The sequence below is a fragment of the Rhinolophus ferrumequinum genome, chromosome 28, assembly GCF_004115265.2.
Source record: "Rhinolophus ferrumequinum isolate MPI-CBG mRhiFer1 chromosome 28, mRhiFer1_v1.p, whole genome shotgun sequence".
Taxonomy (NCBI): Eukaryota; Metazoa; Chordata; class Mammalia; order Chiroptera; family Rhinolophidae; genus Rhinolophus; species Rhinolophus ferrumequinum.
Window position 1 is genome coordinate 256,438 of NC_046311.1, and position 25,345 is coordinate 281,782.

General features: G+C 51.6%; 3 protein-coding genes across 3 annotated transcripts in view; 2 read left to right on the plus strand and 1 right to left on the minus strand.

Annotated features, from left to right (window-relative positions):
• SCAPER (S-phase cyclin A associated protein in the ER) overlaps positions 1–6,030 on the plus strand; it is a 218,092-nt gene extending 212,062 nt beyond the window's left edge. Inside the window, exons 30-32 of the mRNA XM_033099943.1 lie at positions 826–1,017; positions 3,325–3,376; positions 5,615–6,030. Coding sequence (XP_032955834.1) covers positions 826–1,017; positions 3,325–3,376; positions 5,615–5,715 — 345 coding nt within the window. The 3' untranslated portion in view covers positions 5,716–6,030. The remainder of the gene's footprint in view (positions 1–825; positions 1,018–3,324; positions 3,377–5,614) is intronic.
• On the minus strand, positions 1,338–15,268 carry ISL2 (ISL LIM homeobox 2). The gene is made up of 7 exons (XM_033099941.1): positions 15,076–15,268; positions 14,128–14,317; positions 13,792–14,051; positions 12,173–12,456; positions 11,490–11,657; positions 10,567–11,125; positions 1,338–1,836 (listed from the first exon to the last, which is right to left on the minus strand). Exons 1-6 carry the CDS (start codon positions 15,131–15,133, stop codon positions 11,009–11,011), a joined length of 1,077 nt encoding a protein of 358 aa, XP_032955832.1. The 5' UTR covers positions 15,134–15,268; the 3' UTR covers positions 1,338–1,836; positions 10,567–11,008.
• LOC117018764 (uncharacterized) lies at positions 8,869–24,126 on the plus strand. Its single transcript, XM_033099955.1, has 3 exons — positions 8,869–8,883; positions 9,879–10,630; positions 24,050–24,126. Exons 1-2 carry the CDS (start codon positions 8,869–8,871, stop codon positions 10,617–10,619), a joined length of 756 nt encoding a protein of 251 aa, XP_032955846.1. The 3' UTR covers positions 10,620–10,630; positions 24,050–24,126.
• The last annotated feature ends 1,219 nt before the right edge of the window (positions 24,127–25,345 follow it).

Below are 25,345 nucleotides of genomic sequence, written 5' to 3' on the forward strand. Positions count from 1 at the left end.
CCCTTCTGGGAGCTTCCTCATCTACCAGGCGAGGGTCACCCAGCTCTTTCCTATTGGAACTGTCTCGTCAAGGTTACTTGAAACAGATCTGATTGTCACATTTCTTAGTTTATCGTTTCTGCCTAGGGAGCAAATTCGGAGGGCCTCCCTGCAGCCCATTAAGTGCACTCCCCGTTTCTGCAAAGGCACAGCTGTAAACCTAACCGCTCCAAGACAGCGGTCTCATTTATGTAAACAGCTCTGCTTTTAGGCTCAGTGGCCCTGATGGAAACACAGATAAGGAGGTGAGCCAGCGGCAGGGTTTCGGGGGCCCTGCTGAGTCTGCCCAATCTCCCGCAACCCCCTTTCTTTCTGAACTGTCCTGTCCGTATGCTGTGTGTGCTGTGAGCAAGGGTGGGGAAGGGTGCAGTGGGTGGGCCGCAGGAGCCCGTGGCTTTCTGTGAGGGCTGGTGGCAGTGTTTTGAAGGACTGGCTGGTCTGCTTTCGGGGGCGGGGGAGCTAGGTGCCCTGTCAAGCTGGGTGTGTCCTGAGAGCCTTTCCTGGGCCTCCTCGCTGCAGGACAGCTCTACCTTCCTCGGAAGAGTCCAACAACTTAAATGGCTGCTCAGCTTGGAACGTTTCCTTCAGTTAGGAAACCAGAGGTCTTCACTGCTGCTCTTTTCAAATGTCACTGAGGTGAAGCTCAGGGAAGCCTTAGGAGTCTGCTTGCTCCTTAGCTCCTTCATCATGCCCTCCATGGTTCTTACTGACCCTCTTGATGGAGGAGAGCAAGCAGGAACGGGCCGGGCCTTTTTGGCAGGTGACCTGGGCTTCTTCCTGTTTCAGGTCATCGTACAGTCAGGCCGCCACCCCACGGTGCTACAGAAGCTGTGCCAGCTGCCCTTCCGGTATTTCAGTGACCCTCGGCTGATCAGAGTGCTGTTCCCTTCGCTTATCGCGGCGTGTTACAACAACCGTCAGAACAAGACCGCCCTGGAGCAGGAGATGACCTGTGCGCTGCTGGCCACGTTCATCCAGGTACCTGTGTCTCTGGCTGGTGTGCAAGCCAAAGCTGTTGGCTCTGGCATCCACACTACGTTAACGCTTTCACGTGTTTCTGTGCTTGAAAATCAACTGCTCAATTCTCGGGATAGTAAAACTGGGGCTGAGTGTTGTGTAATTTCTACCTGGAGGATTTCAAGGAAAGGATATTTTTCCAGTTAATGAAATAGTAAACCCGCACTCAGGAAATGTTTTTAAAAGCCTGCCAGACTTCTTAAGGCTCTAACTGTTCCATTCATCTTACGTTTAGTCTAGCTCTAAGGAATAGATAATGATTGCTGAAGAAGGATCAATTAAAACTTCAGTTTATTTATGAACGTTTAAATAAGTGTTCTTCGTATATGTATACACAGATCTGTGTGTGTATAATAAAAACCTGTTATATTGCTTTTATAGAAATGTAAAACTTTAAGTGTGGCCTTCCCTGTTCTGATCAGTACAAGTCTGTAGGACTGGAGTCAGAATTGGCGCAGTAGTGAGGCAGGGCAGTATTTCCTCATCTGAACTAATTTGGTCAACAGGCAGTGGGAAAATCAAGCTGGCTGTTCTTTAATGTTTGCTAAGAGCTGATCCCATGCTTTTCCCCTGTCATTGGAGACCGTTATGTGCTGAAAGTCTTACATTTTCTTCCAGCTGTTTCACCATAAAGTCAGTGAGGTTTTGCTCCCTGGCACAGACGTGCCTAGTAGGCAGTAGTGTAGTGACAAAACGGAAGGGAGAGCTCCACTCCGGTGCTGTCCTGTATCCTGCCCGATATGCAGACGTACCTGTTGAAAGGGTGTGCTGGTGCCCACCCTGGAAACAATTAGGGTTTACAATTTTTAAACTGTTCTCTATTAGATGATCAACTTATAAATGCAACTAGACCATTTATGTTTAGAAATGTTTTATTTTCAGCAGAGTTCTTTTGTTTTAGCCTTGGTTCCATTTCTGAAGGTTTTTTTAAAAGATACTGAGTTATACAGGTAGGGTAAGAATTTTCATAAAACGTCTTAGGATTAAATTAGAAACTTAAAGTCATATAACCACCTTATCAACGTTTAGGATTCTTCATATATGCTTAGAGCTCTAGGATTACATTAAATTAAATAAAAAATATAGAGAATTTTAAGTCTGATCTTAAGTTCGATCATTCACTCTTTCATTCGACAAGTGATTTGGGAGTGGCTACGTGCACCGGATGCTGCTCCAATGCACGAATGGTCCAGATAAAAACTCCTGCCTTCGTAGACCTTTCATTAACGGGGGGGGGGGGACTCAGACAGAAAACACATTAGTTATACAAACAGCATGTCGGCTGCTGCTGAGTGCAGCGAGAAAATTAGGGCGGGAAGTGCTGTCAGGAAGGTGCTGTGCAGAGTTTCTGGCATGAGCCGGGCTCAGCCGAAACGCTGAGAGGACAGAGAGCAGATGTGCGCTTGTACCAGTCGAGTCCCTTACATTTTCAGCTGCTTGGGAAACAGTTTGTGGAAATACTAATGGTACCAGGATCTAAAGTGGTAGCGATCGTACATGTTACTTGTTTTCATCTTGTATTGATCTGAAAGTACTTGTAAATCCACTCTGCTCTGTTACATTCAGCACACATTCACCCGTAAGCGAATGCAAGTTTAACACACATTCACCATACATTTTAACACATAAATCATGTAAATGCTTCAGAAATTTCTTATAGTGCTTATTTGGGATAGAATATTAAATGTTACATTAGTAGAGTTAAATCAGGTTTTTTTCCTATAAATAATTGTGCTCAAGGAAATGAATATACATTGGATTGTAGTTTATAAAATGGTTCTTCGAGGTCTCCATGTGTTAGTTTATTAACAGTCACTAGAAAATGCTATTAAAAATAGGAGCTTGTAATTTCTGAAAATTTACATATCATATACTACATTTTTCATTTTCCATCTAAAAGCAAAATTACTGGACTTTAAGATTAAGCTGTAGAATACATAAGCACTTTTATAGTTGTGTTTTAAAAAAACATTAGCAATCTGTCAATATTTTAATACAGTAAATTTGACTAAAGTGTTTAGTTCGTTAGATGGAAAAAAAAGTTGTAGCAAAATGTAAGTCATCACTGTTTGATTTAAATTTATGAGAACCTGCACTCAACGTCAGTTTCTTCAGTTTTTATATTTGGGTTCCATAGTATTTGTGAAAAAATAGTTGTCTCAGAATTCAGTAGCTTTTTTTTTTTCCCAGTAGCATTTTTAAAGTTGCCCTCAGTGAAATTCTCTGTTTGTAGCATTGGTATAAAAACACTTTTCTGCTCTCACACAGGATTTTGCACAGACTCCAGGTCAGGCAGATAACCAGTCTTATCAGCCCAAAGGTATGTCTCTGTTGAAATTAAATGTCATGTGTTTATTAGCTGAACGGACGTGTTTCTCACTCCATCCTCTGGAACTGTTAGAGAAATCAACTTATTACATCACCTAAAATATGTGCAATTCAGATACCAAGTATATTTCAGTGAGTAAAGAAATCGATTTTGTTGTCAAGCGTGAGTGCATCAGAATATGCAGAGAAACCTATGGAAGTAAAAGCACAAAATATCTTTGTGTAATTTATACTCGCCTCATGTAAGATATAACAAATGGTGAATAATTGCTAAATTTATTTAGTAATACAGGAGACAATCAGATCATTAGCATGGGCCTGCAGGATTGTCATAAATGTGAAATCACATAGGTTTAGTTCCATATCCGTGTTCAGAATGAAATTATCAATGACAGGAGCACATATTTCCCCCAAAATTCAAGTACTTGAATTTTTTTTTATTGAAATAAGGAATGCAAAATTGTTTGAGAAAATGTAAAGCTGAGAAAAAGATACCAGATCACAAGCTTTTTTTCCTATAGTGTTCCTGCTGAGGTGTTTCCTGTGATCAGAGCTGGCGATGTAGAATTTTAAAGAGCATTTTTCCTATTTATAATATTCTGCCACCCAGATGTATCAGTTCCGCTCTGTCATGACAACACCTCTGACTGAGACCCTGACCCAGATTTTGCCCAAATCTTCCACTAGTTTGAAAGTCTTTAAAGTGGCCCATCAGAGACCCCCTCCCAGCAGGACCCTCTTGGGCACCCACCAGCAACCCTTACTTGGCGGGGGGTGGGGGGGGTCCCCTTGGACTCTGACACACACACCCACACACACACACACAAAGTTATCTATAGGGGGCAGGTGTTGAAAAGTACAGCGAAGAGAATACAACTAAAGCTGTAACAATATCATGAAAAAATGTCATGTTTATTGACTCAAGAACTCAGAGAAGTAACCAGAAAGCTGTGCCCCTTTTTAGAAACTCAAGTCAACATCAGAGTCAGTACCTTTTGTCTAAGCCAGAGTCAGTCTGCAAGTTCAGTTCTGCTCCGACTCAGACTTAAAAAAAAAAATCTCTTGGAGGCTACTCGGGAGAAATCTGCATAATTTGTTACTTTTTCTTACAAAACACTTGTAAAAATTTTGAGTATGTGAACATACCTAGAAAAATCTTCTAATGTATTATTTTTAGGTGTACAGCCATTTCTTCACCAGTCAGCAGTGTAGACATTCTTTTTCCTCCCCCTCCAGCTCCTGAGGATGAGTCAGCAAGTGCTGTGTATCTGGCGGCAGGGTCCCTGGGGCGGCAGGGTCCCTGGGGCTGCGTCCATCTGCCCTGCCCTGTGGGCTAGGCCTGTAGGAATCTCACCCGCTTTCTCTCTCTCCCAAGGGACCCTCTTCTCCAAGCCCCATGTCTTCCCCAATTACAGTGAGCTTACTGCACAGCACAGCCAATGGGGGACTGGTCTCTGCTTTGCTCAGTCCTCCCTATATTGGGTTGTCGCTCAAAATGTGTTACTTGATTTTGAAGGAATGATGATACCTCACTAAGTGGTAATGGCCAGTTTACACTTTGCCACCTGTTCCCCTTTTCTTTAGGTTAAGTCCCCATAAAATATTTCAAGACATTTTGAGCTCATTGGCCCAGGAAGCTCTAAGAGTAAGCAGCTCCTGGTAGCACCGCCTGCTTACTACCCAGGACGAGTTCTAGTTTGCAAGTGCCCACCGTGCGGTGCCGGTGACTACCAGCTGTGAAATCATGGCTCTGCTTACGTCAGTGGTCAGGAAAGCTCCTGATCGGTCCCTGCTTTCTTAGATAGGTGACTAGATGCCAGATTGAGCCTTTTTAGTGATGTTTAAAGTAAAATCGTGTTTTAAACTAAATAGACTATGTCAAGTTTACATACAGATTTACCCTCTAAGGGTAACTTAAGGACAGAATATATGGCTGTCATTTTGTTTTGTTCACCATACTTATTTTCAACTATTTTCTTATTCTGGAATCCAAAAGAAAATTTTACATAGAGGTTAATGTCTGAATATGTTAGAAGCACAACACACATTGTGATTAAAATATACTGTATATTTTATACGATTAATCAATTACCTTGTTTACATGAACTGTATCGTGGTTTCTTTGAAGTTTATGTCTCCATTTTGTACTCAGATAAAATAATTTTAATTTCATAAATATTAAAGAATTTTAACTCATTTTAATTTAATTCTTTTCCTTTTTTCCTCTCAGGAAAATGCCTCGGCTCCCAAGACTATCTTGAGCTGGCTAACAGATTTCCTCAGCAGGCCTGGGAAGACGCTCGACAGTTTTTCTTAAAAAAAGAAAAATAATAAATGTTTTGGTTCTATATCTGAGTACCCTTATTAATATTTTAAATTGTTCAAACCCTCTAGCTGTTCCTGAAGAAAGTCATTTTCACATGTTTGCACTCTCCCCTGTATTGTAGACACAGTTTATCCTTTGCACTATTTATATTGACTGTCCATACTGTAATGTTCTGCTGTTGAGTTTATTTCATTTATGCACAATATTTTGGAGTTTGGTAGCTTCCATCCGTTAATATGTACTCTGCATTTGTAATATGGGTGATAGACATAAAATTAGCAAGTCTGTTCTGTTCTGGTAATAAAATATCTTATTCTGTTTGCAGTGGTGACTTTTCTTGTTACAGCAATACAATTTTGAAAAAAGTGCCAGCTGCAGCTCTGGAAGTGTTTTAGTTAAAGACCTGGTGAAAGTTAACCTGTTGAAATTTTACCTCTGTGAGGTGGGGAGTAGAGATATTTAGGACACTGGTCCATTCCAGTTACATGAGTGTTTTCCGCTGCTGGCAGTGAATTCACAGCAGTGTCTTCGTGGGTCTGTCTGCCTAACCTGCCCGGCACTTGGAGCCTCTCTGCACTGCCCAACCCAAGTCATTCTCAGGGAGAAAACCCAACCCGAAAAGATCAGCTACAGTGAATGACCGCGAAGGAGCTCCCAAAATGCGTGTGACCTGAAGCCACTTACAGGACCAGGTCACAGCGCTCCGTGCAGTCTGAGCCCGCGCGGCTTCTGCACCTGAAGCCGGCGACGCAGAGCGGGTGCTGAGTGACAGCAGCCACCGCTTCCGCGGGCGAGGACAGACGTTACCGAGGACAACTATCTGCTTGGAAAAAACTGGTCTGAATACTGTCAGATTCAAGACGTGGGAGGGGCGCCGGAAAAGACGTTTCTTCGGTGTTTGCAGCAAACCTATGACGTTCGGGACCGAGCCCACGCAGCTGCTGCATTTACAGCTTCCCAAGTGGGGAGAACGTACAGGTCTGATTTCACAACGACAACAGGCGACCTCACCCCTAGCCGGGACCCTGGGCTCCAGCTCGTCTATACTGCAACCGGCTCGGGCGGACCCGGCCCCGGACCTTGGGGCCACAGACCCTGTACCCCACCATGGAGCAGCCACCTTCGCCAAGAGGAAAAGTCAGCGATTTATGAGGCTCGCTGCAGGACGCCCCAGACACACTGCCCTTCTTACCTGGTCCACAGCCGGAAGTAACCGACACATGGTGACCACCTCCCAGGAGCAAGAAAACTTCTAATCCGTCGGCTTCTGCCCTAGTCTGTGGGGATCAGTCCCCGTCACAGATGGGGCCAAGCCACCAAGCCCGGGCTGTCTTACCACCGGGCAGCGGGCGGCACCGCGACCTTGGTCTGACTTCCCCTCCCACCACCGTTGTCATTTCTTGCAGAGCTCCCTGCCCGCTTTCTAAATCCTGGGGTCTCAGAAATCGGGGAGGGATTGCTCACCACCCTGTTCTTCCAGCACCCTCTTTCTGCTCCCACCATGTCGGGGAGGGTGGTATCCTGCCTGCTGTAGGCAAAACACCCCCTTAAGTAGGAGATCTCCCACCAGCTGCTGACCTCTCCACCCAGAGGTGCCCTCATCTGAAGCCACACTCACCTGGCACTCCCGCCTTTCTGGCATGATTGCTGCCAGCGCCCCAAACTTGATTTCTACATTGAGCCACTCCCCACCCAAATCTGGACCCCAGTGGAGTATTTTATGAGCCCTTCTTCTCTCCCATTACTACTCTCGGCCTGACTCCATTTATCTGAGTCCCGATGCAGCCTCTCAACAAGGTGCTAGTCTGATATTGTGACTCAATCCTCACTGTTGCATTGAATCCCTGTATCTGGAAGAAAGTTTACCTTTACATCAATCAGACCCATATGTAAAAGCCTCTAATCTTCCCTACATCATCTTAATAAACTGAATTTCCTGCTTTTATCGCGAGTCCACTGGGAACTTCTCTGCAGATAGTTTATTATTCATTCATTGTTTCCTCTCTCCAGCGCACTGATGTTCACTCACTCTCTCGCTCTCTCTGGCGAACACTCATTTGGATGGGAAAACACAGCCAGCTAAATGTGTGGCAATTTATGCCCTCCCCCAAAGCCACAGTCACATAATCTCACATTTTCTTGAGAACGATTTTAGACAGTGTCTCACTTAAACCCAGTACTTACAGCTGTAACACAACTGAGCTTTAAGCTAGTCCATATTTAAAACTGAAAGGCTGATTTCTGTCCCACAGCCCATTAAATATTAAACTTTGTTGGGAATGCTGGCACAGGGGCTCTGAATTTCCCAGAATTATGCAGCCTTTCACCATGTATTAAATTTTGTGGTGTAATAGCCATAAGCCTTTCCATCTCTGGGAATCCCTTTCCTGCCTCAATTTCATAGAGCTATCCAAATTATTAGATAAATCTGAGAATATCTTATTCTAAAGAGAATCCACTTAAATAACTCCCATTTTCCACCTATGGCCTTTTACTGAAATGACTTGTTACTACACAATTGGGCATCTCACTTTAAACGTTCAGTAAACATACAACACTTGTAATTGTTACACATAATTCAATTTACAAGAAAATCCTTACTGTATTACAGATGTTTAAAGGTGACCTGGGAGCCATTAAAAATGATATTTATTAATGTAACTAACCATAGATCTGACACCTCACCAGGAACCACTATAATAAAGCTTCAAAGTCAGACCCTTTCCCTGGAAACCCACATGGAAAAGGACCTGCCCCTTTGGGCAGCTAGCAACAAACTGCAGGAGAAAAGCCTAGGACGCTTTATACAGTAATACAGATAGATACAGGCAGGCATCGTGGTACACCATCACCGCTTTTATCTGGGTTATTTCCCAAGATTCAAAAACAGACACACTCAAATAACAAAAAGAGGAATTAGATTTTTGATCTATGGATGACTTTAACTAGATAGCTATTTCCATTCCTAGCATTAAAACACTACGGCCTGTCAAAAGCAAAAACTTGGAGCTAATTAACAACAAACATTAATGAAATTCTTTATTGAAGGACCTATTGTTTCCTTTTGAAAATGACAAAACCCAGTAGTCTGGATAATTCACAAGTTTTTGAAAGTAAGATTTTGTGTGTGTGTGTGTGGAAGTTTAGCCCCCTATCCAATGGCCAGTCAAAAGGTAAAAGGAAATAACTATATTTCTGTTTGGGAGGGAATGGTCTAAGTTAAGAGAATGAAGCCTCCAAGAGCCTAACCCTGATTATCAAAACCGTTTCTGGGTTATTGGGAGGTAAAGCTGGTCCTCATTAACCCTACATATCTCTTCCTTTATCTCTAAGTTTACGGCACCATTTCCTAAATCCCGAAGAAGGGAATATTCTGTTTAATTTTTGTGCTAGCATCACCTTGACTTTCAGAAAGCAAGATAATAAATGTGGACCGATTTCCCCACCTCCCATTTTCTTTCAGTAAGTGCCAGCCAGTCTTCCAGCCTTCCATCTCTCAGCCAGAGTCCTGCAATCAGCTCTGTTCCAGTGGCTGTGGCCATCCAAGCAACCCACGGCCTTTTTACACAAGGCACCTCCTCCTCTACCCTGCGACCAGGCGCCCGCAGTCGCCCGGCAGTCACCTTTTTCGTTTCCAGACTATCTGAGCTAGAAGAGAAACTACCTCCTACTCGGGGCGCTGCCGTCTTTCCAAACAAATCCTGGGCAAAGAAGCATATACGTGTGACTCAAAATTTAACTCCAGGGACAAGGAAACGGAAACCAGACATTCTTCAAGAGCAGCGGGTTGACAGGTAGGCTGGTAGCCCACCCCGCAGTCCACCGAGCAAGGCTGCGAAAGGGTTAAATGTTTGTGAAGGGTAAAACTTGAGCCTGCGTTTTGTGTGCTTGCCCGGGGCTGCTGGAGATTCGGTATCTCGCTTATTTCCTGCGATCTCTAAAGCCAGTTTTCAAGAAAACAAGTGGCAGGGTTTGAAATGTCACACCGAGTGACCTGGGCCATCCCCGCCCCTGCATTCGGGTCTGGAAAGAAAATAAACCAAGGACACGCCAGACTGGTTCTGGGTGGACCCGCGGTCCTAGTGGGGCCCTGTGGCTCCTGCGGTGTATCGCTTGCAGGTGATGCCGGCGCAGATAAGGGGCCGCCGCCCGCCTCTACTCCGTCTAGACGAGAATTAATAACCGGCGAGACCCGCGGGGCAGCGCGGAGGACGCGCCCCGTCCTCCCGGCCCCGGGGGCCTCGCTACGGCGGCGCGGGGCCGGGCAGGCGGCGCGCTCGGGCCTCCAGACCGACGGGAGGGCTTGGTGCACCGGCCGAACTTGGGGCGAGGGTCCGCGGTCCGGGCCTGGGGGCACCGGGAGCTGAGCCCGGGCTGTGGGAACGGGACTCGCCCTCGCGGGCCTGACCTCAGGCCGCAGGCCGCATATCGGCTGACACCCGAGTGGCGCAGTTTCCCGCGCAAACGCAGCAGCCCCGCCTGCCACGCGCGCTCCCGCCGACCAGCTCCCGTGGAAGGGGAGGGGCCGCGAGCAGGGGGCGCGCCGCTTCCTGTACGGCCCTGCGCTCACACGCATCGGGACCGCACGTGGCGCACGGAAGCAGCCCCGCCCCCCGCGCGGCGTCCAATCCCCGCCAGGCGCGCCCCGGGCCGTGCGTGGACACGCGGTGCGGCAGCGCGCGAGGCTGGGGGCGAGGACCCGCGAGGCCCCGACCCGCACCTGAGCAGTCAGGCCCTCGTGGCGCCGACAGCCCACAGGAGCAGCATCGCGCACCGGGTTATTATTTTTTTATTAAGATCAAAATATTCGTCCCACCAGGAACTGGCTGTTCTCACAATAAATAACAATAACTTACGTTTTGTTCGGCAAAGGCTCACACGCTCTGTCATCCGTCGACTGATAATTTAAGCATTTTCAAGGTAAGTCTCATTTCTACTTTTTCCGGTATTCATGCGCTTTGGGGGCTTGAGGTCTGTTCCTCTGGGTTGTCGCGTCCTGTCCGCGCTGCGGCCCCGAGAGCCACGGGGCCGCGGACGCAGGGAGAGGAGAGGGCAGAGCTAACGCTAGTAAATCCCAAATTCTGGTTCTGGAAAAATACGAGTCTTCAGAGCAGGGCTCTCCGACCTGGTGGAAAGCAGGTGCGTCCTGGCGCTCTTGGCTGTCCTGACGCTTCTCTGACCTCTCTCTTTAAGTAATAATAATAACAATTACAAAGGCAAGAGTTTTCAGCTGACAGGGCCTGAGCACGGGCGAGTCTCATGCAGGGAGCATGCGCGGTCCGCGGGCCGGGGGTCCCCTCACGTCTCCACGGGACTCGGCACCATGCTGTTGGGCGTGTCTGGGAGCTGTGAAGACAGGGAGGTCACGTCGCTGCCGGATGAGTTGCCCAGGGAGCCAGACTCGGAGAAGGAGACCTGGAAGCGCCAGGGAGAAGCGGTGAAGACGCGCCCGAGCCGGGGCTGCGAGTCGGGGTGCCCCTTGGGGAGAAGTCTCCGGCTGGTAGACAGCCCATCCGGGGAAGTCGGCCAGGCCCCCAAGTGCACGCAGGCATCTTAGAGCGGGGTCATCCCTGGACCCTTCCTGCGAGCGCTTTAATCCTGGGAGACCTGGCTTCGGGTGAAGTGTGGGCTGGGGTGCGGTAGCAGCCTCCCCTCCCCCCGACTGCCAGAGGCCGTCCCAGCCGCTGATCCCGTGGGAAGCCTCCCCTCCCCCGCACCTTGGTTAAATCGCTAATCCCACCCGGAGTCCTGAGGTCGCGCGGGCCAGGCAGGGCCTCACCAGCTGCTGGAAGGCGGGTTGGTCCAGGTCACTCTGCAGCGCGAACTCGCTGAGCGCTTTCCACGGCGGCTGGTACGTCTGTACCTCCACCGCGCTGCCCTGCACGGCGCTCTCGTGGCGGATGGGGCTGCCCGCCACCAGGGGCGTCCCAGTCAGTCCCTGGAGGCTCTTTGGGACAAGCACAAGTGGGGATGGGTCACACTCGAGTTAGGTCTTGAGTTTCCCGCCACCTTTGAGACTGGGGTCCCGGCACTGGCGCGCGATCTGGGGCCTGAGGCGGTTTTCAGGGAGGTGCGCTCTCGACCGCACCCGGGTGAGCCTTCCTTCCCCAGCGAGGTCACCCCGGGCGGCAAACGCGCCGCCACAGGCCAGCCTCAGTGCTGGGAGCCACAGGGCAAGGGAAAGCCAGGTAGGCGGGGCACAGCCGGCCCGCCTCGGGTTCCGTCCGACCTGTGCCTCGGACTGTAGCCCAGGTCAGCGGCTGGGACCAGGGTGCAATAATAATCGAGGAGCCCGAAGCCTCCACGGAAAGCCTTGCTCTGAAGGCAGACACACGCCATCTGGAGACTCCAGTCCCCCCGAACCCCCAGAAAATGGAGCGCGTTTGCGGGGCGCGAACCCCAGCCTCACCTTCCCCCCACCACACACACACACACACAGCGGCTCGGGCCACGGCCCCTTACCGTCTTATCGCTGTGCTGCTGCTGCTGCAGCTGCTTCATCAGAATGGATTTCTTCTTGTCCTTGCAACGCTTGTTCTGGAACCAGACGCGGATGACCCGCGGGCTCAGGCCGGTCATTTCCACCAGCTGCTCCTTCATGAGCGCGTCCGGCCGCGGGTTGGCGGCGTAGCAGGTCCGCAGGGTGTGCAGCTGCTTCTCGTTGAGCACGGTCCGAACGCGGGTCGTCTTCTCCGCCTGTTTGTGCGCGTGCGGGCGCAGCGCGGGCTGCCGGCCTGCCCCGGGGTCTGCGCGGGAGGGGCGCGGGTGAGTGAGGGGCCGACGGCCCGCCGCCGCCCGATTTCGTTTCCCTCCCGTTCGTTCGTTTTGTTGCGGCGTTCGCCTCACTTTCCGTCTGTTCGCCCCACCCGGAGGGCGGTGCGCATTGTCGTCCCTTCCCGAGTCCCCGACCCGGCTGCGGCGCAGCGACCTCCCCGGAGCGCGGAGTGGCCACTCCCTGCCGAGCCTCCAGCACTTACCGGACCCCCGGGTGCCCGCGGGTGCTCGTGGGACTGGGGATAGGGACGCCCTCCGGAAGAAGTCGGAGTTTTGGAGGAAGATGAGAGGGACACGCCCGGGGCTTTGGAGGGGGCGGGATCAGGGGGCTTGATCCTCGCTCCCGCTCCCGGGGGGCTCGCGAGACGCCGCCCCACACCCGGTTCAGAGGCCACGCGGATCAGGCCGCCGAGATCAGCTGGGCGCGGCTCCTCCCTCAAAGCTCCAGGGTCCCCGGCCCAGCGGCGCCAGCACTGCCCTCGCCCGGTCTCAGGTTCTCTCCACCCGGGAAATAGGGCCGGAGGCTCACGGCCCGCGACAAACAAAAGGGCGCCTGTGCGGTCCCAGTCCGCGGTGCTCCGGGCACCCGCTCCCTCCGGTCCGCACCCGCTCTGCTAGTCCACGGGCAGCCCCCCCTCCAGGCATTTCTTGGTCTGGAGGAACATCTGCAAGAGCCCACCCAGCCCGATTTCCTGGCTCTGGAAGAGAAGACGCGGAGGGCCCGGGGCGAGGGGCGTCGCCACGCGGCACAGCACCAGAGGTGCAGCCTGGTCCGGGGCCGCGGCTCCCGGTCGACAGCTGCCCGCCGGGCACCTGGGACCCCAACCACGCACTCAGACGCCACCTCCAGGCAGCCGGGTCAGGACTCAGAGCACGCCCTGCCGGGGCGTTTTCTGGGGTCCGGAGTCCACTGTGTCCCCTCCCCACCGATGAGCTCTCGGCTAAGCTGTTCATCGAACTGGGCCTCAAAACATAGACACCCGCTCCTCGTTGGGGGGTCAGACTGGAGAGCCCAGGCCTAGGACGGAGCTGTGTCCCCCCCCACCCCAGGCAGGCTCCCTGTCGTCATTCCTGCTCCTACCACCGCGTCCCATGTACCGATCACGGAGCACGCGTTCTCCACAAATGCCCCGGCCACGCGCACACTTACGCCATCCCAGCTCGCGGGGACCCACAGGCGGCTTCCCCACACACAACACACTCAGCCGTGTCCCCAGCGGTTCTGCACCCACAGGAACACACAGCAGGGACAACTGTAGTCCCAGCGCCAGCGGCCCCACACATGGGCCCTCGTGGGCTCGGCTCACCTGACAGATGCAGGCCGCGCGTGGGGAGCGGGCCGGGGCTGTGCGGGCTGCCGGCCGCCGCGCGCTCCAGCAGGAGGCCGTGGTCGGTGCGGCACAGCAACTCGTGTTCCCGCAGCGAGAACTCGTCGCCGGGCAGCAGCTGGCGGCTGCACACGGAGCAGCGGAAGCACTCGATGTGGTACACGCTGTCCCGCGCCCGCATCACCAGGTCACTGCTGCTGAAGCCCACTTGGCACTTGGCGCACTTGATGCCGAATAGCCTGCGGGCGCGGAAAGGGCAGTGAGCGCGGGGCTGTCGGCACCGCAGTCCCCGAGGGCAGGTCCCCGTGGCCTCACCTGACGTAGTCCCTCTTGCAGTAGGTCTTCCCGTCTCTCACGAAGCACGTGCACGTCTCGTCCAGGTACTGGCTGCACTCAGCACACTTGAGGCAGGCGGCGTGCCACTCGAGGTCGGGGGACACCCGCAGGATGAACTGGTCGTGGATCTGACTCCCGCAGCCCACGCACGTGGCCGTGCCCGGCTTCTCTGCGGGGAAGGGCGCACGTCAGGCCGGCTGCGGACCCCGCCCCGCCGCCCCGGCGAGAACTGCGCCCACAGGGAAAAGGAAGCGGACTTTCTAAAGGTCCAAACAACTGGAAACGAAAAAACAGAATCAGAATTTGTGAAGCCTTCTGTCTCCCCCCCCCAAAAAAAAATTTCATAACATTCGTTTGGACCCAGCCGTTTTATCCATTTGCGTTGTAGCTAAAAGCTGATAGTGTAGGTGAGAATAAAGAGTAAATGGACAGCGGAGCTCTGCAGACCCGCCGCGTCAACACCGAGCGGGGACGTGCCGGCCTGTCCCTCCTCGGCGACTCCCTCCAGCCCCAACCACACGTCGGCTTTCAGCGGCTTCTCCTCGCATCCCCGCGGACATTTCTTGATTTAAATATCCCAGATCAAGCTGGAGAAATCCTCCTCACTTGCAAGACCGAAAGACAAGCAACAAACAGAAACCCCCGCACCCCTAAATCACCCCCAATTGCCTTAGAGCAACACAGAAGCAGATTTCACTGCCTGAGCTCAGCCCTTAGGCTTGAGAAGGTGTCTAATTATGGATTAAAACAGCAGGACTCCAACGGATGAGTCGTCCTGCGGAAGAAAAGGCATTCGTTTTGCTTATTCTGCCCCAGTGTCCTGTCAAATCGAAGCCACTTGTAGAATCCGCTCCACGTTCTCCTGCAGCAGAAATACCGCCTGTGAAGCACAAACACACCCGCAGCCACACACAGAGGAGGACTTACTCTTGGGATGATCCCCCATAGCACCCAGAAAAGGATAATGAAAAATAATGTCCACCATGCAGAAGGAGGCGTGCGCAAAGTGTGCGGCCCGGGCCCAGCACGAGGGTCGCGCGCCCCGCCGGCTCTTTGCTAACTAAGTGGGGCCCCGCGGACTTGCAGGACCGACCGCACCGGCCCGCACGCAGCATGACGTCAGCACGCAGTCGCTGAGCCAGGGGCGGGACCTGCGGCGTCACCAGCCTCCCCAGAACAGGGGTGCGGGGGAGGTGATGGGGACCCGCGGGTGGGCGGACAGGCGTGCTGGATAGAAGGCGGGGGTGACGCAGGATTGGCTGCTAGGGACGGGGCAAGCCTGATTGGCCGGAGTGAACAATGGAGCGCAGTCCCCCTCCCCGAAATCTGCGCGGAGCCTCGGGCCTGGCGGGTGTCGGGGCTGGACCCCGCTTCCACTTGCGGGGCGGCCTCCCCGGCGCGCCGGAGTGAGGAGCTGGATACCGGGGGAGTGAGGGGGCCTCGCCTTTCCAAGCTCCCTTTCATAAATACAAAAACTAAATATCCGCTCTCTCGGGACGAGAGCTGGGGAAATGGTCTGCTCGGACATGACCATCACCATCCAGCCGGTCACCTTTCTCCTCTCGTGCGCCTTTGTTCTCAGGGTCCAAGCTGGAGACAGAGGGTAGGGAACAACCACCGGGGTTTGGATGAACTTCTCAGACTTCCCCACCCGCCGCCTGGGGAAAACTCCAACCCGGAGCACTAGGTGGGAAGCGCCCAGCGCAGACTCCAAAGACGCTCCCGGATCCTGAACCGAGCTTTGACATGCATTGTTTGGGCAAGGGGGGGGTGGCGTATTTTGGTACCGAGTCCTTCCTTTCCCCACCCGAATAGCACTGCTCCTAAAAACCATGCTGGGGTTGAATGTGTCCCACTTCCAGAAGAAACGATTTTTTATGAACTCTTCTTTTTCATTTCACAAGCCAACTGCAAAGCAAATGATCAGAAACAAACGTGGCGCGTGGGGTGATTTACCATCTGCGGCGTCTGGTGCGTCAAAACCGCAACTTCTGAGCAGAGTCCAGGCGTTTCTTTCAAAGAAATCGCTGTGGGTTTTGTTTGAAAGGGTTCGAAGACTAGCCCATGAATTATAAATAACATTTATCCGACAGTGTGAGTGTTGTTTTCCCATTAAAAAGGGCACCAAGAGCTTGATGTGTCCGGGATGGGGCGCGGTGAGCGCCTGGGGAGGAAACGTCCCCACTGGAGCCCAGACCCGGGCCCAGGTCTCCTGGGGCGCCTCGGCCCCTCTGCTGAAAACCTAAGGCTGGTTGGCCCCAAGCTCTGGGCTGCGTGTGGGGAATGGACGCAGCCAGAAGTATTGCAGACGTAGCTTCGGCTCTGTGGGGACCCACCACACAGCCGGTGCGCGCCTACCCTCCCGCGCTGTGCCCAGCCCTTCACGCCGGCGGTCCCCTCGACCCTCCAGGCTTTTGACCACTGCTCCGGCCTTTGGAATTCGAAGTCTTCTCGCGGGTCCAGCTCTTTTCGGCACAGCGTCCCAGCGCTGTGCCAATAGGCTGTTTCTTGGCGTCTTAGGCCACTAGCGCTCTCCTTGAATGTGTTTGCGGCAGGTCTGGGGTGGGGAGAACGCTGCGTTTGAATGGATGTATCTAGCTAAAACAACAGCAACAACAAAAAACGGGGTTGAGTGACGGGTGGGCATCTGTGCGGTGTCTGCGCCAGGCCCTCAGTGACCTCAGGCATCTCATTTTACGTCCTTATTTGTAAAATGGGGGCTCAAAATAATAGTTACTTCGGCTATTGTAAGAGTTAAAGTCTTCTCTGAACAAGGCTTAAAGCAAAATCTGGCACATAGTGTGTGCGCCATCCACGTAAACTGTGAGAAGTCTCATCAGGGCTGTAGCCTGTTTCAAGTTCATGTCGGGAGCCTGTCTGCTGTGTGCAGTGCCTGCCTGTGTATGCCTGCCATGCAGGCTCACATCCCTGCTTGGGGGCCCCCAACAGCGCCTGCAGGCTCGCACGTGCACGTGCGCAGGGACCTGCGGTCCCCAATGCCTGCCTCTGGTTCTTACCCACTTGAGACCTTCACCTTCCCGGTGGTGTCTTGTCTCTGATTTTTCAGGGAATCGCATATATGGGGAGGAATGCAGGATGATCACTGCCCTTATTCTCACAACAGTGCTAGGAAGGAGTACTATTGTTAGAATCGTCCCCATGTCACAAGTGAGGAAACTGAGGCTTGGAGAGGTTAGGTAGTGTGTGGAGCCAGGATCTGAACCAGAGCCTGCCAGTGGAATCACTACACCTCTGGCCTCCCCAGGTGCACAGAGGAGCGTCCCACACAACGGAGGCTGTTGCACTAATCCTCACCCCGAGTAACAGAAAGGACATGGAGCCCCCCCCCCCCCGCCTGTTCCCCAGCTTGTAAGGGACAGAAACGGAGCTGGAAGCCACATCCCTGACCCTGATCAGGGCTCTTCCTGCTGGAGTCCCTGGGGATGGGATAGCCACAGGTCACCTGAGTTCCAGGCAAGTCCTCTGACCCCTGCCTTCATCCTTCTCCTTACCCATCCCCATAGGCCTCCACTCTTCTCCAGAAAGGGCCTGGGCGTTCATATCATCACCTGCCATAGGCTTCTGAGAGCTCAATTTCGGGGTGGGGCCCGGGCACCATGTCTCAGAGAAAAGCAGCTAAGGCCTCCTGGGAAGGGGAAGAAACATGGCGAGTCGGGTCCGGCTCCAGGACTCCTGATGTCTCTCCAAGGGACTCTTCCCCGCCCCCATCTGACTCCCTGTGAGCAGACAGGGACCTCTTCCTCCCCCGTGAGCCCTAGCAGTCATGGAGCATTTGCTGCAGGCCGGCCAGGCTAAGCAGCGGCAGAAGTCTCATGGAATGTCACGAAAAGCGGGTCGCACGCCCACCTGCCCTCCTGACCACAGAGGCATCCCAGACGTGAACCAGTCAGGAAGCTTTACGAGGTCAGACAACCAGTCAGAGGTGGGACTGAGGCTCGCACCACTGTCCATGGTAGTAGTTAGAGACTTGTGCACTTGAGTGTGTCCAGACGGCAAGGTTCTTGTTCGCTCATTTGTTTGTCACTTTGTTTAGAGTGGACATGGGTCCAAGTCATTCTGTGTTAGGAAACCCACAGTGTGCAGCATTCTTGTCCTTGGAGGATCAACACGCTCATTAGACAAGGATGAGGAAATGAACCCTTTTTTCTTTCTTTTGACACATGGGAGCCTTTGTTTCTTTTCAAACCCCAGGCGGAAGGTAGCTGCCAGGATAACCCTCCAGGCCTGGATCTGGGGAGGGGAGGGGTCCTGGAAGGGCTGTGCCTGGTGCCTTCTGGGAAACTTGCATTTCTCCTGTCTTTCCAGAAGGGGGAGCTCCAGCCGGCTCACCTGGCCCCGGGCCCTGGCGTTCCTGCATGGCTTCTGCCAGTCTGCAGCCTTCCTGGCCTACATCTTCTGGTCTCCAGTTTTCTTCTACAACTATCCATCCCCTTGCCGACATCCGGGCAATTGGGAAAAAGAAACACAGGAGGAGAAGGAAAGAGGGCGAGACTGAGCTCCAAAGGGAATAGAGCGGCCAAACTAGGGTTGGAGGGTTGCTTTGCAGAGAGAAAAGCCTCTGGTGAAAGGGCTGGGCTTCAGGCTGGGGCCCTGGTGGACAGGGTGCCCTTCACTGAAACAGGCAGCATGTAGGGAGGAGCAGAGGAGGACGGTAGGTGACAGCGACTCTCTGCTTGACCAAACTCTAGCCAGGCTCCTCTGACCCTCCTACTAATGATTAAAATCTGTCCTTGGCACTTAAGGTTGGGCTTTGTTCACCGTTGACTTAGGGTCTGCACTGTGAAGAGAGCCGGGACACAGAAGGGACGCGAGTGGGGTGCCCAAAAAGGCTTCCTGGAGCCCTGTATGCTGAGTGTGATTCTTCCAGGCGGAAGAGGAGCTGGGAAAGTATTGGGAAGTGGCCAGTCTTGCAGGCAGCAAGCGGTGTGTGAGTCAAACGCATCTGGGGAAACCGTAGCAGGCCGACGAGGCTGGAGCAGGAATGAGTATGGGCAGCGACACAAGCGAAGCCACAGAGATGGGAACCCCCCACCCCAGGGCCACCCAAGGCAGGGCCACGTGCCTGGGCTGTCATGAGGAGGCAGCAAGAGCCAGACTGAAAGGGAAGTTGGGGCCACACTGTGAGAACGGCCTGTCTGAGCAGTTCTGAGGGAATTGTCTGGGACAAGGGGACGTGGCCCCGGGCATGGCTGTGCTGCGGGGGGCCGGACATGTGGGTGAGGACCTGGAGGCGAGAGGACAGCAGTCGGGGTGAAGGACACGGGTGAGCATGTGGCCTTCATGCCACTCCCTCTCGGAAGTGGGCAGCAAGGAGGGAGGCTGCTTTGGGGACCCGTGCACAGTGGTCAGTTGCTCTTAACCCCAAGTGACATGGGGTGAAGGAGGGAAGAACTTCTGCTTGTAATCCTGAGGGAAAAGGAAGAGAATGCCACTCCCTTGTCACTTTCTTGGGAAAGATGCTGAAAACTCCATCTGAGTGGAGGAACAATCCCGCTTCATGAGTTGCGTCTTTCTGGGGTGGCCAGTGCCTGGGGTCAGTGACCGTCGGTGGGGGCCCAGAGCTGCCCTGACTCATGGGGTCCCAGCAGTGCTGCCCTGGAGCAGTATTTCTAGACTCTGATGAAAGGAACTGTCAGCTGACCAAGTCCATTTGACTAGAATGTTATTGATGCCTATGTATTTATTTCCCCAGCAAGAAAACTGAATGTTGTAATGAGCTCTTCTGTCCTGCACGGATGTGTGGGTGTGTTGTGGGTTTAGGGGGGCTGGTTACACCACGTTACCCATTATAGATGCCTCAATTGTCCTAAAAAAATGGAGAATGTTTCTTCATGAAGTTACTGTTGTAATCTTCTAAAGGTTTGGAAGGCTATCTTTTATTCTTTCCAACACACATTCATAAGAAGCTAAATCTGTGTGTTTTCTCTTCATGACAAGGACCAACAGACTCGTGTCCTATTTTGTCTATTTGTCACCTTGAAACAAAGTAGGAATTATAAATGTCACCAAATGTGTGGCTTTAATCAAAACCCATCAAACAACAATTTTTCAAAAGAACCTGCAAAGGATCCTCTTTCACTGGAAAACATCTTCTAGAGGCCAGAGCTACTGGCACGTTCCAAAAATAGATGCTAAATAAGATAATAGAACCTGTTTGCCAGCTCTTGTCCAGCGGGATTATCCGATGTCTAATTGGGCACAGATTTGATCAGTGTGATTGTGGAGGGGGCCTTAGTCCGGCTCAGGAGGGGATCCAGTCAGACCTTCATCTGCTCTGAATGTGTAATTGGCTTGGAGGCAGCAGAAAAGCTGCTTGTACCAGATTTTGCCGCATCACCGTGATGAGGTCTGTTTTGATCAGCTTGAGTTATAGACAGTATAAATTATTTATAGCCACTTTAGACATGCCTTGCACTCGTAAAGACCTGCAGAACAAAATGATAATGCTCACTGTGCTGCAGTTAGAATCTCATTTAGCTGAATTCTGGTGCCCACAACTGGGGAAAGCAAGGGGGAGAGAGCAAAGGACAGTAGGGTCACCAAGTACTGACTGAGGATGACGAGGGGCCAGAGGTTGAGCTGGGCTGGTAGCAGCTGCCTGGTGCCCAGAACCGAAGGTAGGCCCAGCACGGAGGCAGAGTGTGGTGAGGCTCGGCCGGCCCAGCCCAGAGACCGCCCCACAGGCGGGCAGCGTTCAAGGTGCCAACAGCCTGTACAAAGTAACTCCGTTTTTGCTACAAACTGAAATGATAAACTCAGCAAATGGAATCGAAGGCTGTCTCTCAGACTATGTTTATGTTCCCTGACAAGTGGGACTATAGAGGTTTTCTGTTTTCTTGTTTGCCAGATTTTTGATTTACCCATTGTGGTACTTACTCTATGCACTATGATTTTAGAGGGAAAATACCCAAATCGATTTTTTTTGTTTTTTTTTTTTTTAAGAAAGATGAAGTGAGCCATGAATAACCAGGGAAGGCCTCGAGAGTGAGGTGGGCATTGAACTTGCCTGTGTGACACTGGGTCCCAGGAATTCAAGAACTGAGAAAAACACAACGGGACATCACAGGGCACTGCCACATTCCCTGATGCCAAGTGAGATGTTAAAAAACAACAGGTACTATCTATTATCATTTCCTTTAGGGGGAAACATATCGACACCAAAAAAGAAAAACCTAGCTTCATAATAGTTTCCACTGGGCTGAGTGAAAGACTCATTACATCATCCTGATTTTTCTCCTGATTTTTCCCATTTGGCGACAAGATGCTCCAAACGTCATCTTGGGCTGAGGCTTGGGAGTGAGGAGGAGGTGCTTGGCAGCAAAGCTGGGGGTCAGGAATGAGCCTGAAATGTGGGGCCCCGGAAAGCCTGGCGCGTCCACTTGGGCCAGTGCTCAGTACAGTTTCATGGTGTGAGTGGGTCAGTGTAGAGATGTCTGGGGGCCAAGTGCCAATGTAGTCCCTGGGGACTCCCTAGTAGAGGTCACTTGAAATCCCTTTTCTGAGCACTGACAATGCAGCCCCGAGTAGCACACCATTGCCCCTTCTCGGAGAGGAGCTGACCCTCTGCAAGCAGAGATGGTATCAGTCTCCCTCAGTAAAGAGCTGCCGAACCACAAAGGGCATGAGCGGGAAGGGCCACCATTCCTGGGGGCCTCAGCTGGGGACCTGCAGGCTCTTGTGCAGCACTTAGGCCTCGTGTCCCCTTCTGCCCACGGGCATATCGGAGAGATGGGCACGTGGTAAGCTCCTAGTAAGACCGCGGTCCTAGGTGCAAACCTCAGGCTTCACTTCAGTATTGTGAAGGCTGCAAGATGCAAGGTTCATTTGCCAATCAGACAAGTTCTTTGCCATTCATCCCATGAATCACACACGCCTCCTCTAAGAGCCTGAAAGGTGAATATTCTAACGCAATAAAGTATCGGGAGAGAAAAATTTCACTAATTGGGACAAAGCAGGAAGAGTGACCACAGTGCATTCTAGAAGATGTTGACCTCAAGGTCACCTTGTTCATTGTACATACGTCATAGTAAACGTCAACAAAGCTGACAGTGGATGAGTCACTGGCAGTGGAGTTCCCACCTTAGTCGCTTTCACAAAGATAAGGAGCCCAGGATTTTAGAAACTTCGTTACTAGTGTATCTATAAATAAGCCAAAGTCTGAAAGGAGAGTTTTAGAAAATAATCAGCTTTGAATGGCCGTGGTTACCGTCATCTTCGTTAGTGCAGCTTATTCTCACAGTTTTGATGATTGTCTTTCCTTTAGAGCCTTCATGCAAATTCTCAGCCTCTACACTGAATTACAAAGCCACAAATTGCAAAGAACGCTCCAACTTTGATGTCACATTTTGGGAGGTTCTCCCTACTTTCCCAAGTGGGAATTACTTAGATTGTGGCTGTACTTCTGGTTAGCAGGATCTCCTTTTAGGAAGTTTGTTGTTGTTGTTGTCTTCCTTGTGGGGAGAAAACATATTTTGGGGGCACCTGCTGTGAGGTTCTAGAATGGAAGCCTTTGAGGGCAAGGACTGTGTCTGTTTTGTCCTGCCTGGGCCTAGAAGAGGACCCGCACACAGTGTGCTCAGTACGTGGCTGTGGAGATTGTGGTGTCTGGTGTCCCTGCTGGGTGCTTCTTACACAAGTGTTAGCCAGCCTCCAAGGTGGCTGTGGGTGATCCCTGCTTGCTGTTATGCTCCCCCTGTGTAGTCCTCTCCCACATGTATCGATAGCTTAGTGCGACCAGGAGAATGTAGCAGTCATGACGGTATGTCACTGCTGAGTGTAGGATGTAAAAGACTGCAGCTTATGTCTCGATGCTTGTCTGTCTCTGTCGGTCTCTCTGGTGACTGCCTCTGGCAGAAGCCATATGGAGGGTCTCCTGCCAACAGCCACGTGGGTGAGCTTGGAAACCTGTGCTTCAGTCCCACGTCAGCCTCCAGATACTGTAGCTCTGGCCAGTAGTTTGCAACTTGTGACAGACTGAGCCAGAACCACCCCGCTGAGCCACACTGTGATTCCTCATGCTCAAAGGCCGTGGGACAATACGTGTTTCAAGCTGCTGGATTTGGGGACTGATTTGTTATACAGTAACAGACAACTAATACAACGTATACTCCCACACATTTGTCACCACAACCCTATAAAGACAGCATTAGCAGCGCTCTCTCTGACGTCTGTGAAGACAGAGGATCAGTGTCTTAAGGAAATTCAGGAATTTGTCTAAGACATCTCAGCTGAAAGAGGAAAAAACCGGAAATAAACCCAGGTCAGACTCCTGCTATCTCAGAATAAAAACATCACCTTTCCCTGCCCAAATAATCGTATCCTTAAAGTCTGTCACTCTGTTATCATTTGGGATTTCAACATCTGGTAATAATAAGAGCCATGATTATTAAAAATATACCAAAGGAAGCTGTTTGCATAACCCATAAATGTTCGAGGTTTCACGGTCATGATTTTCAAACATAGAAATGACAACACATGTAAAGGAACAGATAAGTTGAAAGGAGAATCTGAAAGTGGCACTATTAACATCATCTGTAGGTGTTTTTAGCACAAAGGAAGAAGTCCTGTTGGCAGGCACAGCTGCGAAGTTTGGCCCATTTTCATGTGCTCTATTGTAGCAAGGCAGCATGTTGCAAAATAATTTCTTCTTGAGAACACAGAGGAGCCTTGAAAATATGAAGCAGGTTTTACGAATGCAGGCCCATTTTTACGTGGCCCACATTGAAACAGAGGAGGGAGAGGGCAGTAGTACCCTCGGGTCCAATCGCCATTAGCTTCCAGATTTTAAGTGACAAAGTGGGTGTGCTGCACAAACGCAGCTTTGAGACAAATCCCTGGGCCTCGCCGTCTAACTGACTGCTGCCCCCAAATGCTTTTACAGAAATTCTGGAGCAGCTCTGAAAAGTGGTGAATTCAAGCCATATCGATGGATGACAGAGAGCTGAAGGGTGTCCGGCATGTTAAATGCGGTGTAAAGCAGCAGTTCCCAGTCAGCGAGCCTGAAACACAGGTGGGGCGCGGTTCGCGTGTAAGATGTTACGAGATGTTTGTCATTATTCACAGTTAAATTACTGGCCTTTTCAAATGATGGGTGTTTTCAAAAAAGAAAATAAATGAGAGGACTTATCATAATATCCCTTATGGGATGTGCGTGTGCATCTATGTTTGTGTATGTAGCTCCATACTGTGCAGTTTAATAAAGTGATTTAAAGTGTACAGTTCAATGCTTTCCAATATATTCAGAGCTGTGCAGCCATCACCACAATCCATTGTAGACGTTTCCATCACCCCTCCAAAGACAGCCCACACCATTAGCAGTCACTCCCCGTTCCGTCCCCAGACCTGAGCTACAATCATCCCCCCATCTCCAGAGACCCCTGACCTGCTCTGTGTCCCTTAGTTTTTCCTTTTACAGACTGCATGTGAATGGAATCGTGTATCTTGTGCCTGGCTTTTTCCAGTTGGTGTAATACTTTCAGACTCATTGTTGCACGTGTCAGTAATATGTGCCTTTTTATGATGGAACTCGGCGGTGGACCATGCTCAGCTCTGGTGTCCATAACAAAGTACCGCAGATTAGGTGGCTTGAACAACAGAAACATGTTTTCTTGGCTCTGGAGGTCCGAGCTCAGGGAGCCAGCAAGGGAGGGCTCTGCTAGGGACTCTCTTCCTGGCTTGCAGAAGGCTGCCTTCTCTCTCTGTTCAACTGGGGGACAGAGGAGGGGCGCAGTGATGCCCCCAGGAGCTTCAGGTCACACAGGGCACGTGTGGCCGGCGTGTTAAGAGTTTGCATTTTATCCTAAAAGCAGTGGTGAGCCACCGAAGTGTGTTCAACAGGAGAGCAAGACCACCAGCTTACCCTTGGGTTGCAAGGGAGATGGATGGGAGGGAGGGTGGAGGCAGCATACTAAGCCCAACAGGGCAGGCAAGTGGAGTCCCAGGTGGCTTTGGGATTGTTTTGGAGGTGGATTTGCTTGATTTACTGACAGGATGGGGGGGATGAAGGAGAGAAAGGAGTCCAGTAAGACCTCAGGTTTCTGACTTCAACAGCTGGGCAGGGGTGGGAAATATTCCCTGGGAAAGGGAAAACTGGAGCGTTACATCCGGAAGGGAAGGCCGAGTCGCTTGTGGACATGTGCCTTCGAGGTGTTTAGGGACATCCTGAAGAGATGTGGGG